This window comes from Podarcis filfolensis, assembly GCF_964270895.1.
Source record: "Podarcis filfolensis genome assembly, chromosome: 17".
Classification (NCBI taxonomy): Eukaryota; Metazoa; Chordata; class Lepidosauria; order Squamata; family Lacertidae; genus Podarcis; species Podarcis filfolensis.
Window position 1 is genome coordinate 19,846,725 of NC_139621.1, and position 21,218 is coordinate 19,867,942.

The 21,218-nt window shown below is 43.7% G+C and overlaps 1 protein-coding gene and 1 long non-coding RNA gene across 3 annotated transcripts in view; one reads left to right on the forward strand and one right to left on the reverse strand.

Annotated features, from left to right (window-relative positions):
* ERMP1 (endoplasmic reticulum metallopeptidase 1) overlaps window positions 1-21,218 on the reverse strand; it is a 41,101-nt gene that overhangs the window by 6,788 nt on the left and 13,095 nt on the right. For both annotated transcript variants that reach the window (XM_083593099.1, XM_083593098.1), the window contains exons 4-14: window positions 20,442-20,547; window positions 15,407-15,553; window positions 14,030-14,122; window positions 13,197-13,409; window positions 11,832-12,049; window positions 9,675-9,849; window positions 6,694-6,884; window positions 4,956-5,108; window positions 3,243-3,445; window positions 2,572-2,687; window positions 518-684 (exon numbers count right to left, since the gene is read on the reverse strand). In XM_083593099.1, coding sequence (XP_083449225.1) covers window positions 518-684; window positions 2,572-2,687; window positions 3,243-3,445; window positions 4,956-5,108; window positions 6,694-6,884; window positions 9,675-9,849; window positions 11,832-12,049; window positions 13,197-13,409; window positions 14,030-14,122; window positions 15,407-15,553; window positions 20,442-20,547 — 1,782 coding nt within the window. The remainder of the gene's footprint in view (window positions 1-517; window positions 685-2,571; window positions 2,688-3,242; window positions 3,446-4,955; window positions 5,109-6,693; window positions 6,885-9,674; window positions 9,850-11,831; window positions 12,050-13,196; window positions 13,410-14,029; window positions 14,123-15,406; window positions 15,554-20,441; window positions 20,548-21,218) is intronic.
* On the forward strand, window positions 16,933-19,908 carry LOC310753152. The gene is made up of 2 exons (XR_014543236.1): window positions 16,933-17,465; window positions 19,653-19,908. It is a non-coding gene; the product is annotated as an uncharacterized lncRNA (long non-coding RNA).

Consider the following 21,218-nt stretch of genomic DNA (forward strand, 5'->3'; position numbering starts at 1 on the left):
AAGCATCTCTACTTGTTACAAGAAATAGAAGAGCCATGAGTTGGGATTTTACAGTGAGGCCCAGTGTACAGATAATATCTGCTCTCTTTGCTATGGTCAGGAGATCAAACCGGGGGGCAAGGGTTCCTTTCCTCAAGCTGGCATCCCTATGGGCAGGTGTGAGCGAGTGGGTGTTAATGATGATTTTAGAGGGGTTTTGGGAGGGCCAGAAGAAAGCTCTACAGATGACCCACGGGTGAGCCATCCCTGAAATAGATGGTTTGCCTATGACGCACATCTGGAAGCAAACCTTTTGGGATGTGTGCAAAGGAGAAGAGTAGACTTACAAGCCCAGGTGCAGGAGGGAACTGAGTTCGAAAATGTACAGCATAAAAAGCCTGCATTTTCTTAACACACACACACACACACACACACACACACACACACAGATGAACCATTGGTAACAGTGTTCCGAAAAAGCAAATCATTTTAACAGAGTTCTAAGAAGTAAGATTGCATGTTTTTGATATAGCCTCACCTTCATTTCTATCCAGAAGCGCCATGGCGAGGCCTGGAGTCCATGTGTATAATATATAAAATAATCTCTGCCTACATTATTAGCAAGAGGAGTTCCATCTCCCAGAGACCACCTGGACAGTGTTGAACCTTCATGTGGCCGAAGAAACACTGACATGTGACTTGGACCTAAAGTAGACGGCAGACAAAGATTTCTACATTAGCGCAGAATGAAGAACACAGGAACTTTTTCAGGTGCGCCCAGAACTATCGTGAATTTCTTTCTTCTCCTGAATTTCTTTATGTCCCTTACTGCTTGCTTTAAGGCAAAAAAACCTAAGCTGGATCAGGTCAAAAAGTCAGTCCAGTCCAGCATTCAATTTCCACAATGACCTGCCACATGCTTTGAGAAGTCCACAAATAAGACTTGAACTCAATAGCTGCTCATGGTTCCTCAGCAGGAACCCATTCACCATGAAACTTAGTGTATGACTATACAACAAACTGTAAGGTGGCGCTGTGGGTTAAACCACAGAGCCTAGGACTTGCTGATCAGAAGGTCGGCAGTTTGAATCCCCACGACGGGGTGAGCTCCCGTTGCTCGGTCCCTGCTCCTGCCAACCTAGCAGTTCAAAAGCATGTCAAAGTGCAAGTAGATAAATAGGTACCGCTCCGGCAGGAAGGTAAACGGCATTTCCATGCACTGCTCTGGTTCGCCAGAAGCGGCTTGGTCATGCTGGCCACATGACCCGGAAGCTGTACGCTGGCTCCCTCAGCCAATAAAGCGAGATGAGCGCCGCAACCCCAGAGTCGGCCACGACTGGACCTAATGGTCAGGGGTCCCTTTACCTTTCCTTATACAACAAACTGGTTCATTCAGCCAAAGGACAGCTAGAAAGGTTGGTTGTATGAGTCTAGGATTCACACATCTAACTCTTTCCAAAAGTGCTCCAGTGTTAATCAGTAGAGTACGTGGGGCCTGTGTTTTATTCAGAAAGTTGTGCATTCAAAGATGTTATGAACCATTATTGCCAGCGATGGAAGAGTGGCTGTTAACACTAACAGACTTAGCTGAGATGGCGAAATCGACATGTTTAATCAGAGCAAAGTCATTGTAACCGTTTACTAAAGATGGGAAACCTCTCGTAGACTTTATGCATGAAAAAGAAGAAGAAATAATGATGTTTGGATTTGAGGAGTGAAGATAATGATTTGTAGAAAGTGGCTTTATTAGGTGTTCTACTGCAGTTGCTGAAGTGAATAATGCTTATATATAGTAGACAGACAAGGAATCAGAAGTCCTTTAGTTTCTTAACTTTTCTCTCTCTCTTTTCAATCTATTTCTTTTCCCTATCTCTTCCCCTTTCTTCCTCTTCTTCTCTTTCTCTTTCTTGCCTTTAACGTTTTGGTTTTGGACAAAAAAAGATATTTGACAACAATCTTTGTATTCTTCTTTATAAACCCTAATAGAAACATACACAGACATAGACATATTTATTTATATTTATAATATTTATATTTATATAGAAAACTGTGCACCGAGTTTCTGTTTGTACTTGTCGCATTCTTATCACTTATTTGCCTTTAGTCTGCAAGCTGCTTTGAAGGCCTAAAAAGCAGCATAAAAATTTAAACAAATCGCCAGAAGGTAGCTAGTTAGTTGCTTGCTGCAGAGATGACAAAGTCTTGTAGCACTGTAAGGACCAACTAATTTATTGTGACATAACTTTTCATAAAGAGCCTACTGCAGGCAGAAGCTCTCTCATGCATACTGCAACTATGGCATGCAAAATTTCCTGTATCTGGGAAACGGCACTGTTAGGGTCATAGATCATCTAGTCCCAACTTCCTGCAATGAAGGAATATGCAGCTGTCCATATGGGACCAAACCTGCAACCTCTGCGTTATCAGCCCCACGCTCTAACCAACTGACCTATCCAGGCTGACAGTGACAAGGAATTGTTTGTCAGCAGCCTTACTCTGAGTATTTTAAGACTACCATTGCCGCCTGCAGAAACCGGAAAATCTCCCCAATGATAAGTAGCAAATAAAAATACAATAGCACACACAACTCACCGGTTATTTCAAAGGTGAACTTTGTAGAATCTGATGGCGTTCGCTCTTTGGAAAGAAGCTGAAAGTGAGCTGGTTTCTTGGGAGTGATGGCTGGAGCAGGAAGATACCAATTTTTCCTGCAAGAAAAGGTTGTGTTTAAGATTCATGTGACTCTCCAAAATGGCATTTTTGAAGTACTTTAAATTACTGCTCGGTATTGAATCTGTCCAACTTAAAGACTCTGCACGACACAACTGGTCATAGCACAGCGTCAAACACGGATAGGTTTGAAAACTAAAGTTATGGCCTTAGAGCCAGCCACAAATACATAAAGTAAATCCAAACGACTATCTTCATCATATATAAGAACAAAAACAAACTTATAAAACCAGACATGTTGGAATAAATCTAAGTTTTGGTTGGCAGATGCCCAAAAGACAAAAGAATTCTACTTTAAAAAATTCAAAGTTTTCCTAAAAGCTTATGGATTAATCCATTTTGCATTACTTTCTATGGGAAAGCATGCCTTGGTTTTGGAACGCTTTGGTTTTGGAACTGACTTCCAGAACGGATTATGTTTGAGAACCAAGGGACCACTGTAAACCTAACCCAAATACCAGTTCACTGTTTGTTTGTTTTTAAAAGCATTATATCCACTCTCAATAGTACATTGAGGAGACGATGTTACCAACTTGAATAAATAGTCCACGGGAAGGATCCAGGGAAATCCACAGAGAGGTGCGCCTTCCTCGCATTTTGTTCTAATGGAATCGTTGAGTTCAGGTATATGAGGAGTGATATGAGATATCCCACCATAGTCGAGCCCATTAATCCATATTCCAGAATCACTTTTCACCAACTGCCCATCCAGGCTATGAAATCTTCGACTCATGTGCTGGAAAAGTGACCCAAAAAGGCTCGGCATAAAATTTTGAATCCAGGTTATCTGTTCAGCAGACTTATTATGACCCTCCACAAAGACCAGCCTTAAGGATTTGCACACACCATACAGTTAAAGCACATGACTTCCCCCAGAGAATCCTGGGAACTGTAGTTTGGTGAGGTTTCTGGGAATTGTAGCTCTTGTGCAGGGTAAACTACCATTTCCAGGATTCTCTGGGGAAAGCTGTGTGCTTTACATTTATAGTGTGTACACAGCCCATGTGGTACCACAGAAGCAACAATTTTGCGAAACAAGAGTTTACTTTCCATCTTCAAGGGAAAACCAACTACCAACTTGGGTGGCGTCCAAAATATTTTGCAAGAGGGCATTACAGAATGCTCTGTGGGTCTGAATGTGGCCAGCTAAGAATGTATTTGGAGTTTATCCAGAGACACTATAGAGCCCTGTAGGTATATCGGAAAGTACAACTAATCCGGAATGCGGCAGCTAGGCTGGTGACTGGGAACAGCTGCCGAGACCATATAACACCAGTCCTGAAAGACCTACGTTGGCTCCCGGTACATTTCCGAACACAATTCCAAGTGTTGGTGCTGACTTTTAAAGCCCTAAATGGCCTCGGCCCAGTATGCCTGAAGGAGCATCTCCACCCCCATCACTCCAAGGGCCTTCCAGTGGTTCCCTCACTGTGAGAAGTGAGGTTACAGGGAACCAGGCAGAGGGCCTTCTCGGTAGTGGCACCCACCCTGTGGAACGCCCTCCCATCAGATGTCAAGGAAATAAGCAACTATTTGACTTTTAGAAGACACCCGAAGGCAGCCCTGTTTAGGGAAGTTTTTAATGTTTGATGTTTTATCACTTTATTATTATTATTATTATTATTATTATTATTATTATTATTATTATTAACATTCTGTTGGGAGCCGGCCACAGTGGCTGGGGAAACCCAGCAGATGGGTGGGATATAAATAATAACAATTATTATTACTCCAACGATTGAATTAAGACATACAAATCAACCTTCAGGGTTGACCTATAGCTGCAAAGAATCGTACTAGACTAGCTGTCATGAGAACCTAAGTCTGAGAAGTGTCCATAAATACTTTCCCTTCGGGGATCAATGGGAACTTACTCAGACTCTAACGAGCAATAAATGTACATTTATCAACTTCTGAAGAATATATCAAGGAAGAAATTGCAACTTGTTCTCAAACGGAACCAAATGTTAGTTTCTAAACTCAAACTACTGCAGTTCAAACACAGAACTGCACAAAAAGTCATGGACGGCTATGATAAATACATAAAAGATTTAAAGGGTTGGGAGTTAAGTGTTTCACTACAGCATCATCCCCAGGTTCCTGTGTTTATCTCTGGTCCATTTCAGTGGCTACACAGAGCATTATGAGCCAGCAGTTTCAAAGACTTGCTGAGTTTCCCTCATTCACCACATCTTTCGTTAACAACTGCGCGGATAGCCCTCTGCAGCATCAAAAGGGTTCCTTACCTGAAGAAAGATTCGCTTTGGTCTGGGGTTTGCAAAATCTGAACTGAACGGGAAGAAGATTCCACTGCAAACCAGGACGAACATGACTGCAGAAACAGTTGCTAACGTTATTATTGACATCTTTGTACTTTTGGCAAGGTAGATGAATTTAAGCTGAAGAAGAGGAGGAGAAAATAACAAAGATAAGAACACTTCATCTATAAAAACACATCCCGAGAAACCAACTAGTGAGCCTGCAAGCTTTTGAAATTTAGGTTTATTTAATCGCAAAGACTTCTCCCAAACACAACTCTGCGTGGCAAATCTGCATGAGGCCCAGCGATCTGACAAAGACCACGTGGTTTAGGGGACAGGCAGATGGGAGAAAGGGATCTACCGGCAAATCTCTGGGCAATTTAGAAAAAAAATCAGCTCCCAACTGTTTAACAAAAAAAGGCTTTTCTCTCTAAATTAGGCCGCTCAAATGAACAAAGCTTGGGGGGGAACTAGGAGTGGTACCGTTAATGAACTGCTGGGCACATGTGCAGAATTCATTCCTGTTCCTTAATTCTAAGGCTAGGAACCTGATTCCGTTCAGTGGGCTTTGGGGTTCCAGCAGAAAGAAAATAAAAGAAATCTGGTCTGCCTATATCTGACTTATAAAGTATCATATTTAAACAGAGATCTGAACCAGGGCCTTTCATACCTCTCCTTTAGTAAGGTCAGGAGGGAGCAAACTAGCAGGGCATTTACTAGTGAGCAGAAAGAAACATTCTGAAAATATCAGCTTTTGTTAAAATATAAGAAAATGTTCCTGCTCCTTAAGAGTTGTGAAGATAGTACAGTGATACCTCAGGTTACATACGCTTCAGGTTACAGACTCTGCAAACCCAGAAATAGTGCTTCAGGTTAAGAAGCACAGTGGTACCTCGGGTTAAGTACTTAATTCATTCTGGAGGTCCGTACTTAACCTGAAACTGTTCTTAACCTGAAGCATCACTTTAGCTAATGGGGCCTCCTGCTGCTGCCACGCCACCGGAGCACGATTTCTGTTCTCATCCTGAAGCAAAGTTCTGAACCTGAAGCACGATTTCTGGGTTAGCAGAGTCTGTAACCTAAAGTGTATGTAACCTGAAGCGTATGTAACCCGAAGTAACACTGTATTGGCGATGACTGGTGAAATCTAAGATGCTAGAGGGGTTCTGTGCAGAATTTCCAGGGGTTGCAAGTTGGGGTTATGGTTCCTTACCCTTCCACATAACTTAATGGGCACAATTCATTATGCTAATTCATCTACATAATTTGCATCTATTCCAGCAGAAACAGCAGATTTGCTGACCTCCCAGCGTCCCGCCGAAAAAACAAAAATTTGTGAACGTAAGCAACCTGCTAACATTGTTTTGTGTGGACATGTTAATTACTCTATTTCACAAGAGGGAAAACTTAAAAAGCAGCTAATTGAAGCACAGCCCATGGCAAATTGCAATTCACACACAAGCTCTCGGGCCTTACAGGTTTCACAACTTAAAACAGAAAGATGTAGAGAAAAATGGTCTCGGAAAATCCATGGTCACATGCGCAAAGAAGCCACATGTATTTGCATTTTTATTTTTTGAAAACACAAGAATCGTCACAGCGTTTTTTTAACCTACAGATCAAATGAATATAACGAGACTTGCTTCCGAGAAGGCATGCCTAGGACCGCACTGTGAATCAGCTGAACTTGTAGAACACAAAATATTTCTGAAAGCATTCTTACAAAGTAGGAAGACAGAAATATCGTCGCCAAAACGATAAAAGCAGCCACGATGACATCGGGTGGAATTTCTGAACCAATGCGTCCCAAGATGGGAATTAACATTTCAAATATAATCCAGTTGAGGTACAACGAATAGACATGTGGAATAAACATTCCCAGGAGGTAAACTGCTAGAAACTTCATTGTGGCACCTACAGTGAGAGAGGAGGGGGGAGAGAAGAAGTAGCTGGCAATATAATAAAAAAAAAAAAAAATTTTATTTATATCCTGCCCTCCCCAGCTGAAGCCGGGCTCAGAGCGGCTAACAACAATAAAACACAGCATTCTAAAATCAATTCATTTTAAAATCAATTCAAAATCAAATTAATGGCAAACATTGGGCAACCATTCTGTGAAGTTTACCAAAGGAGGGGGGTCAGACTGTGCCTTAATAATAATAAAATTTTATTTATTTTATATTTTATATAGAATTCTAGACCTCTCTTCAGATTTAATGTTCTTTCACCACTAACACCAGGGCTGCTGTTCAAGCATGGGCAAGCATGATGAATATGAAATTAAATATACAAAAGTCCACCCACAAAGCGTTCCCAGGAAATAGTCCGTTAAGCAAGCATTCACCCAACAAGTCCACGAATCCCTCCCCCTCCTGCCATGGTTTCTTCCTAAAATGGCTGAAGCCAACCAGCAAGAGAGACGACGGAAAGACTGATCTGTCCAATCTCTCCTGCTCTCCGATTCATCCAGTCTTGCTCGCCGCCCCCCCCCCCCCCCGTGATTTTGGTCCAAAAATGGCTGCCATCGGCCAGTGAAGAACACCAAGTAAGGAAACAGGCAAACTCTGGCTCTTTGGGTGTCTGAATCTGCGGAGTAGATTGTGAGGTTTGGGCATAATTACTTATGTCTGCCTAAGTGAATTTGCAGATAATTTGCACAACAAGTTGCACTAGCAGAAGCTTTTTGCAAAGCTGGCGGCATAACTGGTTGTGCGACCCATGCAACACGTTGGCGATTAATATACATTATACATTAATTAATTAATTAATTATACATTCTTTCTCAACCTTCTGAGAAAAATACAAAACATTAAACAAAGCCACAGAGACCTGCGAACTACCCAACCTAAGATGAACTTATAATGTCTGGTTTCAATAGATTTTTCAAATGCTTAACTCAGTCTTTTAGATAAGTTCATGAAGACACCAACAAAAGGTAAGCTCGATGTTATTCACAATACCGAGAGATGCTAGTGGAGTTGTAGATAGATGTTAATGAAGTTGTAGACGAAGTTGTAGACAACAGGGTGCCAGCGTTTTGCACCTGTTTCGCCCTGGCAGTCCAAGTAATCAAGTGGCCGCTGTTTGCCCCCGATGGGGCCCTTTTGCTGGGGCTTGCAGATAGCACACACCCAAGGTAGTTTTCCGGGCTTCTGATCTCAAAGACTTGATACGTATATTGATATTCAATCTTATAGAGAATACTCTTTCTTGGCTTAAGCTTAAGAGACTGATTGGCTATCAATATTGTTGTTGTTGTTTAGTCGTTTAGTCGTGTCCGACTCTTCGTGACCCCATGGACCAGAGCACGCCAGACACTTCTGTCTTCCGCTGCCTCCCGCAGTTTGGTCAAACTCACGCTGGTAGCTTCGCGAACACTGTCCAACCATCTTGTCCTCTGTCGTCCCCTTCTCCTTGTGCCCTCCATCTTTCCCAACATCAGAGTCTTTTCCAGGAAGTCTTCTCTTCTCATGAGGTGGCCAAAGTATTGGAGCCTCAGCTTCAGGATCTGTCCTTCCAGTGAGCACTCAGGGCTGATTTCCTTCAGAATGGATAGGTTTGATCTTCCTGCAGTCCATGGGACTCTCAAGAGTCTCCTCCAGCACCATAATTCAAAAGCATCAATTCTTCGGCCTTCTTTATGGTCCAGCTCTCACTTTCATACATCACTACTGGGAAAACCATAGCTTTAACTATACGGACCTTTGTTGGCAAGGTGATGTCTCTGCTTTTTAAGATACAAATATACTATCGTGCTATCTGCCAGTGCGAAACAGGCGCAAAACACCAGCACCCTGTCTACAACTTCCTTAACATCTATCTACTGTCTACAATTTCATTGTAGGGGCAAGAGGTTGGCATGAAGGCAAGAGTCTACAAGGTGGAGGAGCTCTGCTATGGCAGAGAGCCTGGGATCCACTGAGGTGAGGTGGTCCTCAGGCCCCTCAGCTGCCTCACATTTTCCACAGTAACAAAGAGAGAGAGAGAGAGGAGAAAAGCAAGTCTCCTTCTCCATTTGCACCCTGGCCAGGGGCTCAAATCTCCACCTGGTTATGAAACTCACATGGTGAACTTGGACCAGAGAAAAACTTTTAGAAGTCTAACCTACCACACACAGTGTTGTTGTGAAGATCACATGGAGAGGGGAAGAATGAATGAACGAATCTTTATTTGCGTCAGCCATTGGCCATAGCAATAAAACAACAATACGATATTCAAAGAATAGAAATAAAAAGTCAATTACATATAATACATTGTAGGGTTTTGAAGAATGAAGTCTGCCACCCCAAGCCCCTGCGGATATACATGTAAATATGCATGAAATTTTACCGTTTACTATTAGATTTGAATGGATTACTGAATATTGCTTTATTTGATATGTTGTTTATTTTAAAGTTATTGTGACTTTTTTATATTGCATCAGATTGTTGCTATTAATGTTTGATGTTTTATTTTGTTCTTGTATGCGTTGGAAGCCACCCAGAGTGACTGGGGTATTATCATCATCATCATCATCATCATCATCATCATCATCATCATTACTATTACTGTTCCCCAGCTGTGAACATTTCCACTAGAATTTCTGCCATAGAAAGTCATAATAATTTATATAGGAACACCCTAAAGTTCTTTGCAAATATTATCTTTTTGCAATCCTTACAAGAACCCTCAAAGGCAAGTCTCAGAGGTGTCATCATCACATACCTTTTTCTTTCAGTTCCTTATAGGTCATTAATTTTGTGAGCAGCGGAAACACAATCCATATTGCACTGACAAATGCTGAGGAATGTCCTAGGTAAGTAAGCAAAGCCAACATAATTGACCAAAAAACAACTGGAACATCAAAGAAGAGCTCTCCCAGGAACTGTTCGCTTGTATTCTGGGAAAACAAAACAAGCAGACAGAAAAGAGAGGCAAATTTAAATGTCTGTGCATTATGAAATGTCAGCAACAAACGTTCCAAGTTTCTTAAGAAGCAGACTGGCAGAGCAGTTCTGTGCATATTTGCTTAAAAGTCAAGTCCCACCACATTCAAAGGAGCTTGTTCTCAGGTAAGTGGATAACCATCTCCTGTGTTTTTCTTAATGTTTGCACTTATACAGCCTAGAGAAATGTGCTGTGTTACACAGGGCAGGATTCAACAGTCTCAAGATCAAGGACGTCCAATTGCAAAAGACTAATTTTTTCTGACACACACTCAAAAAAATCTTTTTGGAGGGCGGGGCCAGGAGAACTCCCAGAACAGCATGCAAGGAGACGAAAGGGGGGGGCTGTTCCACCTAGCAAGCCAAAATGCTTGTTTTAATGTAAAATTGAAAGAATGTGATTAAGACTGCTGCCCCAGACACCACCAATATAAAGCTTGAATTCCTGAGCTAGGGGAATGAAGGGCACAGCCCATTTGTTGCAATTTAGAACATCTTTATTTATTTTTGCACAATTGCCAAAGTTGTTATTCTATGAACAGTAACTGGCTCTAATTCATTTAATACATTACCCAACACAGCCAGACTGGAACGGCATAATTAGATTTACTCCCCCACTTCAGAATGAATAGCGCCTAAAGCACAGAGCTTCTCCTGCCAACGCACTGCCTGAGGTTTCTCTCATACCCACCCACCCACATGAGGAGGAATGCCAAACCTGGAGTTTTTGGATCAACAATTATTAGGCCGATTGCTGAATCTGTGTAAGAGGAGACAGAAAGGAACTTGGCTCCTGAATCTTGCAACCTGGAGAAGAAAGCAGTCCAATGCGCAGCCAACAGAATTAAGCTATGAGTTTTGCATCTGTGGGACGCGGGGGAGGCTGTGGGTTAAACCACAGAGCCTAGGACTTGCCGATCAGAAGGTCGGCGGTTCGAATCCCCGCGACGGGGTGAGCTCCTGTTGCTCAGTCCCTGCTCCTGCCAACCTAGCAGTTCAAAAGCACGTCAAAGTGCAAGTAGATAAATAGGTACTGCTCCGGCGGGAAGGTAAATGGCATTTCCGTGCGCTGCTCTGGTTCGCCAGAAGTGGCTTAGTCATGCTGGCCACATGACCCGGAAGCTGTACGCCGACTCCCTCGGCCAATAAAGCGAGATGAGCTCCGCAACCCCAGAGTCGGCCACGACTGGACCTAATGGTCCCTTTACCTTTACCTTTGCATCTGTGCCCAATTTAAGGGAAGGGGCACAGCTCAGCAGGGCAGCACATGCAGTATCTCCAATGAAAAGAAACAAGTAGCAGGTGATGGGAACAACTACTGCCAAAGACCCCGCAGACCTGCTGCCAGTCGGTGGGAAATAATGGATTAGACGGACCATCAGACTAAGTCAGAATGAGGCAGTCTTGTGACTAAATCCAACACACAGTTAGGCAGGCTTAAATCCATTGGTTTCAATGGGATTTGTTGTTGTTTAGTCATTTAGTCGTGTCCGACTCTTCGTGACCCCATGGACCAGAGCACGCCAGGCACTCCTGTCTTCCACTGCCTCCCGAAGTTTGGTCAAACTCATGTTTCAATGGGATTAAGTTCGCCTAACTCTGTGCTGGATTTAGGCCTATACAGTGGTACCTCGGGTTAAGAACTTAATTCGTTCCGGAGGTCCGTTCTTAACCTGAAACTGTTCTTAACCTGAAGCACCACTTTAGCTAATGGGGCCTCCTGCTGCCGCTGCGTCGCCACTGCACGATTTCTGTTCTCATCCTGAAGCAAAGTTCTTAACCTGAGGTAATATTTCTGGGTTAGTGGAGTCTGTATTCTGAAGTGTCTGTAACCTGAAGCGTCTGTAACCTGAGGTACCACTGTATGTTTATAATTAAAGGAAAACCAGAGAACTGCTATTATTTCAAGTCCTACATTTTTGCATGCCACACTTACTTTGTAATAGAATGTCTTGGCTAATGTATGCAAGAGAATCAGTCCAGCCACAGCTGCAGTTCCATACAGAAGAACAGAGGCATGGAAGTGGGTGTACCAGAAAAGGGAGCGTCCAAGGAGAGAGATGAACACGGCTATGAGAAGGACGCCAATCAAGACAGCAAGCCAACTGAGGACTGAGAAGCCAAAGGCGATGGCAAGTTCCTTCAGATAACTCACTGCAGGAAGAGAAAGACATGAAGCCCAGATCAATACGTTTCTTCTAGCTGGAACTGCTAAGGCTACAGGATCCAAAGTAGGCACACATAACCAAAGGAACAATGATACCTCTCTTTTCAGAACTGGGTGGTAAATGGCCAGGCCTCAATTGGATCTCAGCCAAGGTGTCTTGGTTGCCTTTCCAAATGAGGCCAACACGCGTCTGATGCTCTCTCATTAGTGCATCCCCTCCACCTCCTGCAGTTTAAAACTTGTTAGCAGCTTTCTTGGTAAAGTGCGTTAAGCGCAGCAACGAAAACTAAAAGCCAATTTGGGGTAGTCATAGGAGATGGGAGTCCAGGGAGTTGAATCCCCACTCAGCCATGAAGCCTGCTGGGTGACCTTGAGCTACTCACTGCCTCTTAGGACTCAGCTAGGTAAAGGTAAAGGTACCCCTGCCCGTATGGGCCAGTCGTGTCCGACTCTAGGGTTGTGCGCCCATCTCACTTAAGAGGCCGGGGGCCAGCGCTGTCTGGAGACACTTCCGGGTCACGTGGCCAGCGTGACAAAGCTGCATCTGGCGAGCCAGCGCAGCACACGGAAACGCCGTTTACCTTCCCGCCAGTAAGCGGTCCCTATTTATCTACTTGCACCCGGGGGTGCTTTCGAACTGCTAGGTTGGCAGGCGCTGGGACCGAGCAACGGGAGCGCACCCCGCCGCGGGGATTCGAACCGCCGACCTTTCGATCGGCAAGTCCTAGGCACTGAGGCTTTTACCCACAGCGCCACCCGCGTCCCTAGGACTCAGCTACACAGCTGCAAATAAAATGTTTTAAGAGTGTTGTAAAGTGCAATATACAAATGTGACACTAGGAGGCGATGGCGAGCTATGTCAAATTCCATACATTTCCCGAAACTTTTTTTAAAGAAACATTTTCACGGCCTTTTTTTTAATGTGTCTAGATTCCACCTTAGTCTAACCTACCTCACAAGATTGTTGCAAGGACAGAATAGAGTGGGGGGGGGGGAAGTGGAGTGTGTATAGGACCTTGAGTTCCTTGGGGGAAAGCTGGGAAATAAATAAAATGGTAAATAAAGACTTAAGAGAAAGCTATAATCATGCAAAGGGCCCGTTTGCCTGTTCATAAATGGAATTATAACCAGTACCTCTTTTTCTAAGTTGCAATGTTTTTCTCCCCAGATAAAGAAACGCAACGGCTGTAACGATATAGTTCATAATGGAGCCGACACGAGCTGGGTAGGACATAACGAACATGCCAAAGACGTCAAAGAAGACAACATTTCCATGTCGATATTCATGAGATTTGGCCAGTTTGTCCGACTCCGCTAAGTACTTTAGCATACCCAAAATATTGTCACCTTTGGGGAAAAATATCAGCATATATTTAGAATTCATCTCTCTCCCCTCTGCCCCCCCCATACATTGTTTTCACATAAAATTCCACACATGGCATTACAAAACAAAATAGGAATTGGAACTTTATGATCAAAAGGAGTAAAAACAAAAAACAAAGGAAAGTGACCCTATAACCGGACTTTATGCAAGCATTCTCAGTACTATAAGAACATTACAAACTGAAACTCTTAAACTGAAACTCTATGTATTTTCTCTAAAATGTAGAGCAAACTAAGGCAAAAAGGAAAAATAATTCTCCAACTGAAACTCAATGCCAAGGATGATAAAAGAAAGCAGATGAAGGCGTAACCAGGAGATAGCTAAAAGTATGTAAAATCAGGGTGTGAAATCTATAATTGCCTTCACTGATTAAAGTATACAATCCAAGTAGTGTAGGCCGCCCAATTCATAGAGCCAATTAATTCCTACCCACCCCAGTGGTATTTTGCATTTCCTTCCCCACAGGTTTGATTTCTTTGGAATACTAAAGCACGCCTGTGGCTTTGAGTTGCAACAACCAGCGTGCAAAGCAATGTTTTGATTTACATTACTATAAAATCCCTGAGAAACTCGGAGTACCAACCTGCTCTCTGAATAGAATCTGTCAGAATTCGGTCTGCCGTGTCGTACTTCGTGTGGTAGATGTAACCATTTTCAATGAAGGCGAGGTCTATCCCTGTTGATATAATTTAATGGTAATGTGATCAAACTAAAAAATAGCCAGGGTGTTATTTAACTAAACCAAATAACTTTCCACAAAACGAAATGAATTGCTTATATACCCATCTCTTTCCCCAAATGCAAATTTGCATGTTCACCTGTTACCTCTGGCCTCCCCCCTTCATTTCTCCTGTGCCTGGCACAGAGATCAACAGGGGCTGCAGGAATTGAGAGAAGCCTTGGCTGGCTTCGCAGTTTTCCCTGCATTGTAATTTTTGCATAGCACACATGCACCATAATTTGCAATATATTGCCAGGTCAAAAATTAAGAAATTGATATCACGATATGGACGTCAAACCAGTTTTGACGATATAGCGATATACCTGAAGGAGCGTCTCCACCCCCATCGTTCTACTCGGACACTGAGGTCCAGCTCCAAGGGCCTTCTGGAGGTTCCCTTGCTGCGAGAAGCAAAGCTACAGCGAACCAGGCAGTGGGCCTTCTTGGTAGTGGCCCCCGCCCTGTGGAATGCCCTCCCACCAGATGTCAAAGAGATAAACAACTGCCTGACATTTAGAAGACATCTGAAGGCAGCCCTGCTCAGGGAAGTTTTTAATGTGTGACATTTCAATGTATTTTTAATCTTTGTTGGAAGCCGCCCAGAGTGGCTGGGGAAACCCAGCCAGATGGGCGGGGTACAAATAATAAATTTATTATTATTATTATTATTATTATTATTATTATTATTATTATTATTATTATTATTATTATTAAATTGACTGGATGGTTTCTCTGCCCAGCTCTGCCAGCCTCTGCCTGCAGTGTGGCACCAGTATTTCTGTCCCCCGTGGCAGAGCCACTAGAGCCAGAGTTGACCCCACTGTCATTATTTGACTGATGTCTCCCTGCCTCCCACCCTGGTTGGTGCGAGCAACAGGGTTCTGGATACAGCAGCAGCTCTGGCACAGAATCACACCTCACCACTGCCCTGAATGGGTCTGGATTGTCCTGGAACAGGATCAAGATTCTAAGTGCTTTCAAGTTGCAGTTTATTGCTGTTGCTTCGAAATCTGTGCACCCTGTGCCCCTTTGCCATTAGTTATATTGCCCCAGGAAAGAAATGCCTGAAATTCTTTCCAGCGCTGGACGGCTAAGCCTGCGCCCTAACGCTCCAGATCACACGTTTTTGTTTGCATGGCTCACACAAGAGAACCATCTTTTTCTACCTTCCTTCTTTCCTTCTCCTGCACACACAAGGAAGCAGAAATAATGGCCCAACAAAATGGTCAAGCAACTTACCTGGAACGTTGCCGAAATCTCTGTAAATGCGGAAATCTGTTTCTGCGGGGATAATGCCACTCTGAAACACTTCCTGAGCCACGACACAACCAAAAGGGTGCTTTGCAGCAGAGATATATGCTTGCACCAGCCAGGGGTTTTCAGGTCCTGGAATAATTAGGAAACAATTGCAAAATGAAGAATTGCCCGATTTTAAATTTGCGCTCTGTATTGGATCTGTAGCTTGCCCTATCACAAAGACACAGGCTTGACTCATACAGATACATTTATTTATCTGGACCTCTCAATCCCATATTGCTCAGTAGCATCTCCACCCCAATGTGCAGCCCAGACACTGAGGTCCAGATCCAAGGGCCTTCTGGTGGTTCCCTCACTGCAAGAAGTGAAGTTACAGGGAACCAGGCAGAGGGCCTTCTCGGTGGTGGCGCCTGCCCTGTGGAACGCCCTCCCATCAGATGTCAAGGAAATAAACAACTATCTGACTTTTAGAAGACACCTGAAAGCAGTCCTGTTTAGAGAAGTTTTTAATGTTTGAAGTTTTATTCTGTTTTTAGTCCTCTGTTGGGAGCCGCCCAGAGTGGCTGAGGAAACCCAGCCAGATGTCCAGCATATAAATAATAAAGAATGATGGTGATGATGATGATGATTATCCAGAGAAGGTCTTCAGAGGACACAGCCAGGGGAATCAGGGTCAGGAAACCTTTCCTTCATGGACCTCCTTTACTTATCTTAATGTTGAAGCCGTAAGGTGGGGGGTATTATGCAGAGCAAGAAACTGCATTGATGACACCTGTGTTTTTAGTTCCAGTATAAAGGTAAATGTAAAGGGACCCCTGACCATTAGGTCCATTCGTGGCCGACTCTGGGGTTGTGGCGCGCATCTCGCTTTACTGGCCGAGGGAGCCGACGTACAGCTTCTGGGTCATGTGGCCAGCATGACTAAGCCGCTTCTGGCAAACCAGAGCAGTGCACGGAAACGCCATTTACCTTCCCGCCGGAGCGGTACCTATTTATCTACTTGCACTTTGACGTGCTTTCGAACTGCTAGGTTGGCAGGAGCAGGGACCGAGCAATGGGAGCTCACCCTGTCGCGGGGATTCGAACCACTAACCTTTTGATCGGCAAGCCCTAAGCTCTGTGGTTTAACCCACAGCGCCACCCGCGTCCCTAGTTCCAGTATAGCTAAAGGCAAATACAAATATTCCCAAAATTTGGATTTACAGGAAGTAATTTGTGCTGGACCCAGAGACCTTTGACCTGGAGGAAGGGTTGAACAACGGCCGCTTCCCATTGCAGCTTCTTTGTGCTTCCCCAAAAATTCTGCTTCAGAGGGTTGGGAGACGGTTGGGAACAGATGGAGATGGGAATTGCATAGAAGCCTCCACTGGATCTCAGCCTCTTCCATAAACATTTTATTTATTCATTTTTATTTTATTAAATTTATATCCTCCCAAGGCAGCCCCAGGTCCTGCTATTTGAAGAAGGGGCTGCACTGAACCCAACCCCTTTAGCTGCACCCCCCCCCATCATCTGTGAACTCTATCGAAGCACATTGTTTCCTTGTAATCCAAATTTCAGGGATATTTGCATTCATCTTTAGTAATACTGGAACTAAAAACACAGGCAAAAGTACTTCTGAACGCACTACTTGCTCCTTTGTTTCGTTGCCTGATGGGAGCAATGTTTTGATACACTGACTATTTTTCTCCTCTCTCTCCATAAAAACCTTCCCCAGAATGCTTTACAAGGTCAGCTGAAACAGTAATAATAAAAATAAACAACAGTATTCAGTCAGCAATCATACATCCATTCAAGCAAACAATAAAAACAATTCAATCAATATAAAATAATCCAACAGCAGAGGAGGAAAGATGAACTCATTTCCAATGTCTAGAATTCTATTTGTGTCATTCTTTGAGTCAGTGTTTGCAAGAATAGCAATAAATATTAACATAGTGGAACACGGGCAAACTTCCCAAACCAAATTGCTACTGGTAAATATTCCTCCTACATTGTTCTTGTAATAATGCAGGAGAAGAGAATACTTGAAATTGCAGTTGTCTGCATTAGGGGATGTTCTGAAGTAGAGGATCTTATGCATTATATCTTGCACTGTCCTTTATATAATGATGCAAGAAAAAGATTTTTAGTACCTATAATGACAGGGTCCCCTGGCCAGAACCCCCTTGACATGATGTTATATCTCCTTGCAGACACAGATAAGTATGTGACCTGGCGGGTAGCACTTTTTGCAACTGCTGCTAGGAAAATTAGAGCAAATTACCGTATTTTTCGCTCTATAACACGCACCTGACCATAACACGCACGTAGTTTTTAGAGGAGGAAAACAAGAAAAAAATATTCTAAACGAAACAGTGGATTTATGATTTTTGTGGTTCATGCTGTGGCCAGACATGTGATCTGACGGTGAGTTTGGGGTAGCCCAATGCAAAAATCCTGAGGATCCATGTGGATCCATGCTTTGTAACCACGTTTTTGCGCCATTGCAGCCCCATGAAACAGTGGGTGCGTGTGTTTTTTGGTGCAGGCTGTAGCCATGGATATGCTATGTGATCTGATGGTGAATTTGGGGTGACCTAGTGCAAAAATCCTGAGGATCCATGTGGATCCGTGCTTTGTAACCACGTTTTAAGTGGGGAGGGAAGGAAAAGAACTCAAGGGACAAGGAGCACGCGTGGGGTGTGTGGAGAAGGATGCTGCTAATAATGCAGGAGAGGCTCCTCTCTGGCTTTGCTCCTTTAGAACAAGCAGGCTCTGCTTCTCTCCCTCCTCCCCGGCAAGGAAACCATGATAGTAACCACTCTGAGACAAATCAAGAAAAATTGCGACCAACACTCTCCCCCAACAAGCGCAGTGAGGTCAAAACACACACACACGCAGAGAGAGAACTGGCCCTAAAGTCACAGGGGTGCTGGGGGAGTGAACGGGAAGCAAGAAAAGGAGAAGGAGCCCTCACACACACAGAGACACACAGAGTGTCGATTCTAAAGTCGCAGGGGCGCAGGGAGAGCGCAGGGGCGCAGGGAGAGTGAACGGGAAGCAAGAGAAGGAGAAGGAGCCCTCACACACACACAGACACACAGAGTGTCAATTCTAAAGTCTCAGGGGCACAGGGAGAGTGAACGGGAAGCAAGAGAAGGAGAAGGAGCCCTCTCTCACACACACAGAGTGTCAATTCTAAAGACGGAGGGAGAGCGCAGGGGCGCAGGGAGAGTGAACGGGAAGCAAGAGAAGGAGAAGGAGCCCTCTCTCACACACAGACACACACAGTGTCAATTCTAAAGTCGCAGGGGCGCAGGGAGAGTGAACGGAAGCAAGAGAAGGAGAAGGAGCCCTCTCACACACACACAGACACACAGAGTGTCAATCCTAAAGTCGGAGGGAGAGCGCAGGGAGAGTGAACGGGAAGCAGGAGGAGGAGAACGATAGCTCAAGCACACACACACACAGCCCCTACAGTGGCTAATCCAAAATCGGACAGCAAAAAACTGCAGGCAGGGACAGAGAGCATGGGGTTGTTTTAAAGCAGCCAACCCCGCTCGGCTTCTCTCCCTCCTCCCGGCTAGGCTGGCTGAAAAGCTTTGCTGCTACTTAGCAGCTCAGTGGGGAGGAGAGAGGAACATAGAGCATGGGGTTGTTTTAAAGCAGCCAACCCCACTCTGCTTCTCTCCCTCCTCCCCGGCTCCGCTAGCTGACAGGAGCCGCTTACTGTTTCAAAGCGAGCCACAGACTGCTCACAACTGCAGCAGATTCCCCCGCCATCTGTAGGCATTCGCTCCATAACACGCACAGACATTTCCCCCTACTTTCTAGGAGGAAAAATCTGCGTGTTATGGAGCGAAAAATACGGTATATAGCCAAGGTAGCCATTAACTGTAAAGGAGATTAATTTATTTGATCCTCTCTATCTACCTCAGGCTATGCTCTATCTTTGTCACCAAACTCTGAGTATAAATTGCACACTGTATTAATTGATATTGTTTTTAACATTAGTGACCATGTGATGATTTTAGCTTATGAATTTTATTGTTTAATGTTTTTATTTGCACATTGGGGTACTTTTATAGCTCTGTTTAGAGTACGTAATGTTTTAATAATATAAATGTTTTAAGTCTTTTTATCAATTCAGTATATTTTCTTTTAATTGTCAAATAATTCTGTGTACATTGCGGCAGCCTTTGGCTATGTGCAATAAAACTGACTGACTGACTAACTGAAATTGCAGTTTCAGACAGAGATTATTCGTGAGACTCAGAAAAAAGTTAAGCATGTGCAGAGGTTGCTCCTTAGATACTTAAACTTCTTGTAATCACCCCAAGGCAGAAGCATACACAAAACTGTAACTGCAGGTTTATCTACTATGTAGGAGTAGATTCCTGCTATACCAGAAAGGGGGAGGAGGGGATTTTTCAGGCCAAAAGCATACGAACTGAATAGAACTTGAAACTAACTCTATCAGTGACCGGTGTTTAGACGGGTAACGTGGAGTCCCGGTTTTTCTCTACCTGTTTTCCCTGTTTAAATTTACAACACTTTAAACCGAAACGCTTCTTTGCCGCGTCTTGATCCAGCCTCGATTTCTGCCATTTTACACAGGCCTTATGTAAGAAATTCATTCACTTTTGCTGATCTTTCAAACATGTTCCCGTTTAATACAGAAATTTTGGCACATCTACAGTTGCCAAACCAGTTTAAATGCGAGCTGGAACATCAAGGGGCTGAACGGTTTAATATTAACCTTCTCTGAATATCAGATCAAATGACTTACGAACAAGGATAACTAATTCAGTCAGCAATTATTCTGACTGTGGGGAAAAAAACCTGATTTCCCCACCTTTAATTTTACACCTGTTTGCTTTCGCCAGAGCCACAATGAAAGTTCAACTATATGATAACATTTTAAACTTAATAATAACAACAATGGATTCTGCATCAGTTGTATTCGAGTAGAGTTTTGTTTTGGATTTGTTTGTTTTGATAGGGGATACATGATAGGGGATATTAAGCCTCTTACCTGTCTGAAACACAAGTTCTTTCCCTCCTACTCCAGCAGCCTCCAGATTAATAAATGCTCTAACTGATTTGGCCCAGGGGTGCTGAGTAATGAAGCCATGACTAGCCTTGATGAGAAGCAAAAACAAGAGACGTCAAACATGGCAAGACATTTGAATCAGCGTCTCATCACACAAAAGCAATTCTGGTTCTCACAAAACGTTAGGAGACAGTGTTGTAAGGCAAGGAAATGACTTGTCGCAAGAGCACAGAACTAGTTAAACTGCAAAATGTCCGACGGGGCTTCTGTGCCTTCCCATTGGCTGCTGGAGCTTCCTTTTGAAGGCAGCAAGAGGGCTGGGGGGGCATCAAATTTTGGCCTCACATTGAAAACGCTTTAAGGGTTTTGAAAAATAGTTTGAATTTGCCATAAGCTCACCATTGCCATCTAGTGTCACGTTTGTACAATGTGCACTTAAAACACACTTAAAACGTTCTATTTGCAGCTGTCCTAGGAATGCTCAAGCCTTTAAAGCACAACATCAGTATCTGGATCCATTTCAATCTGCCTCAATTCAGCCTTGTTTGGGGACAGAAACTGCTTTGGTTGCCCTGGTTGGGTGGTCAACCCTGGGAACTGGACAGGAAACCTGTGTCCCTTTCAGTTCTGCTACAACTCTCAGCCACTTTGAATATTATTGATCACAGTAGTCTTTTGGGCCAGCTAAAGGGGACGGGTACTGGATACACAATTTATGCATCAATTGATTGGTAGCTCTGATTACTCATGGAGGTTGGG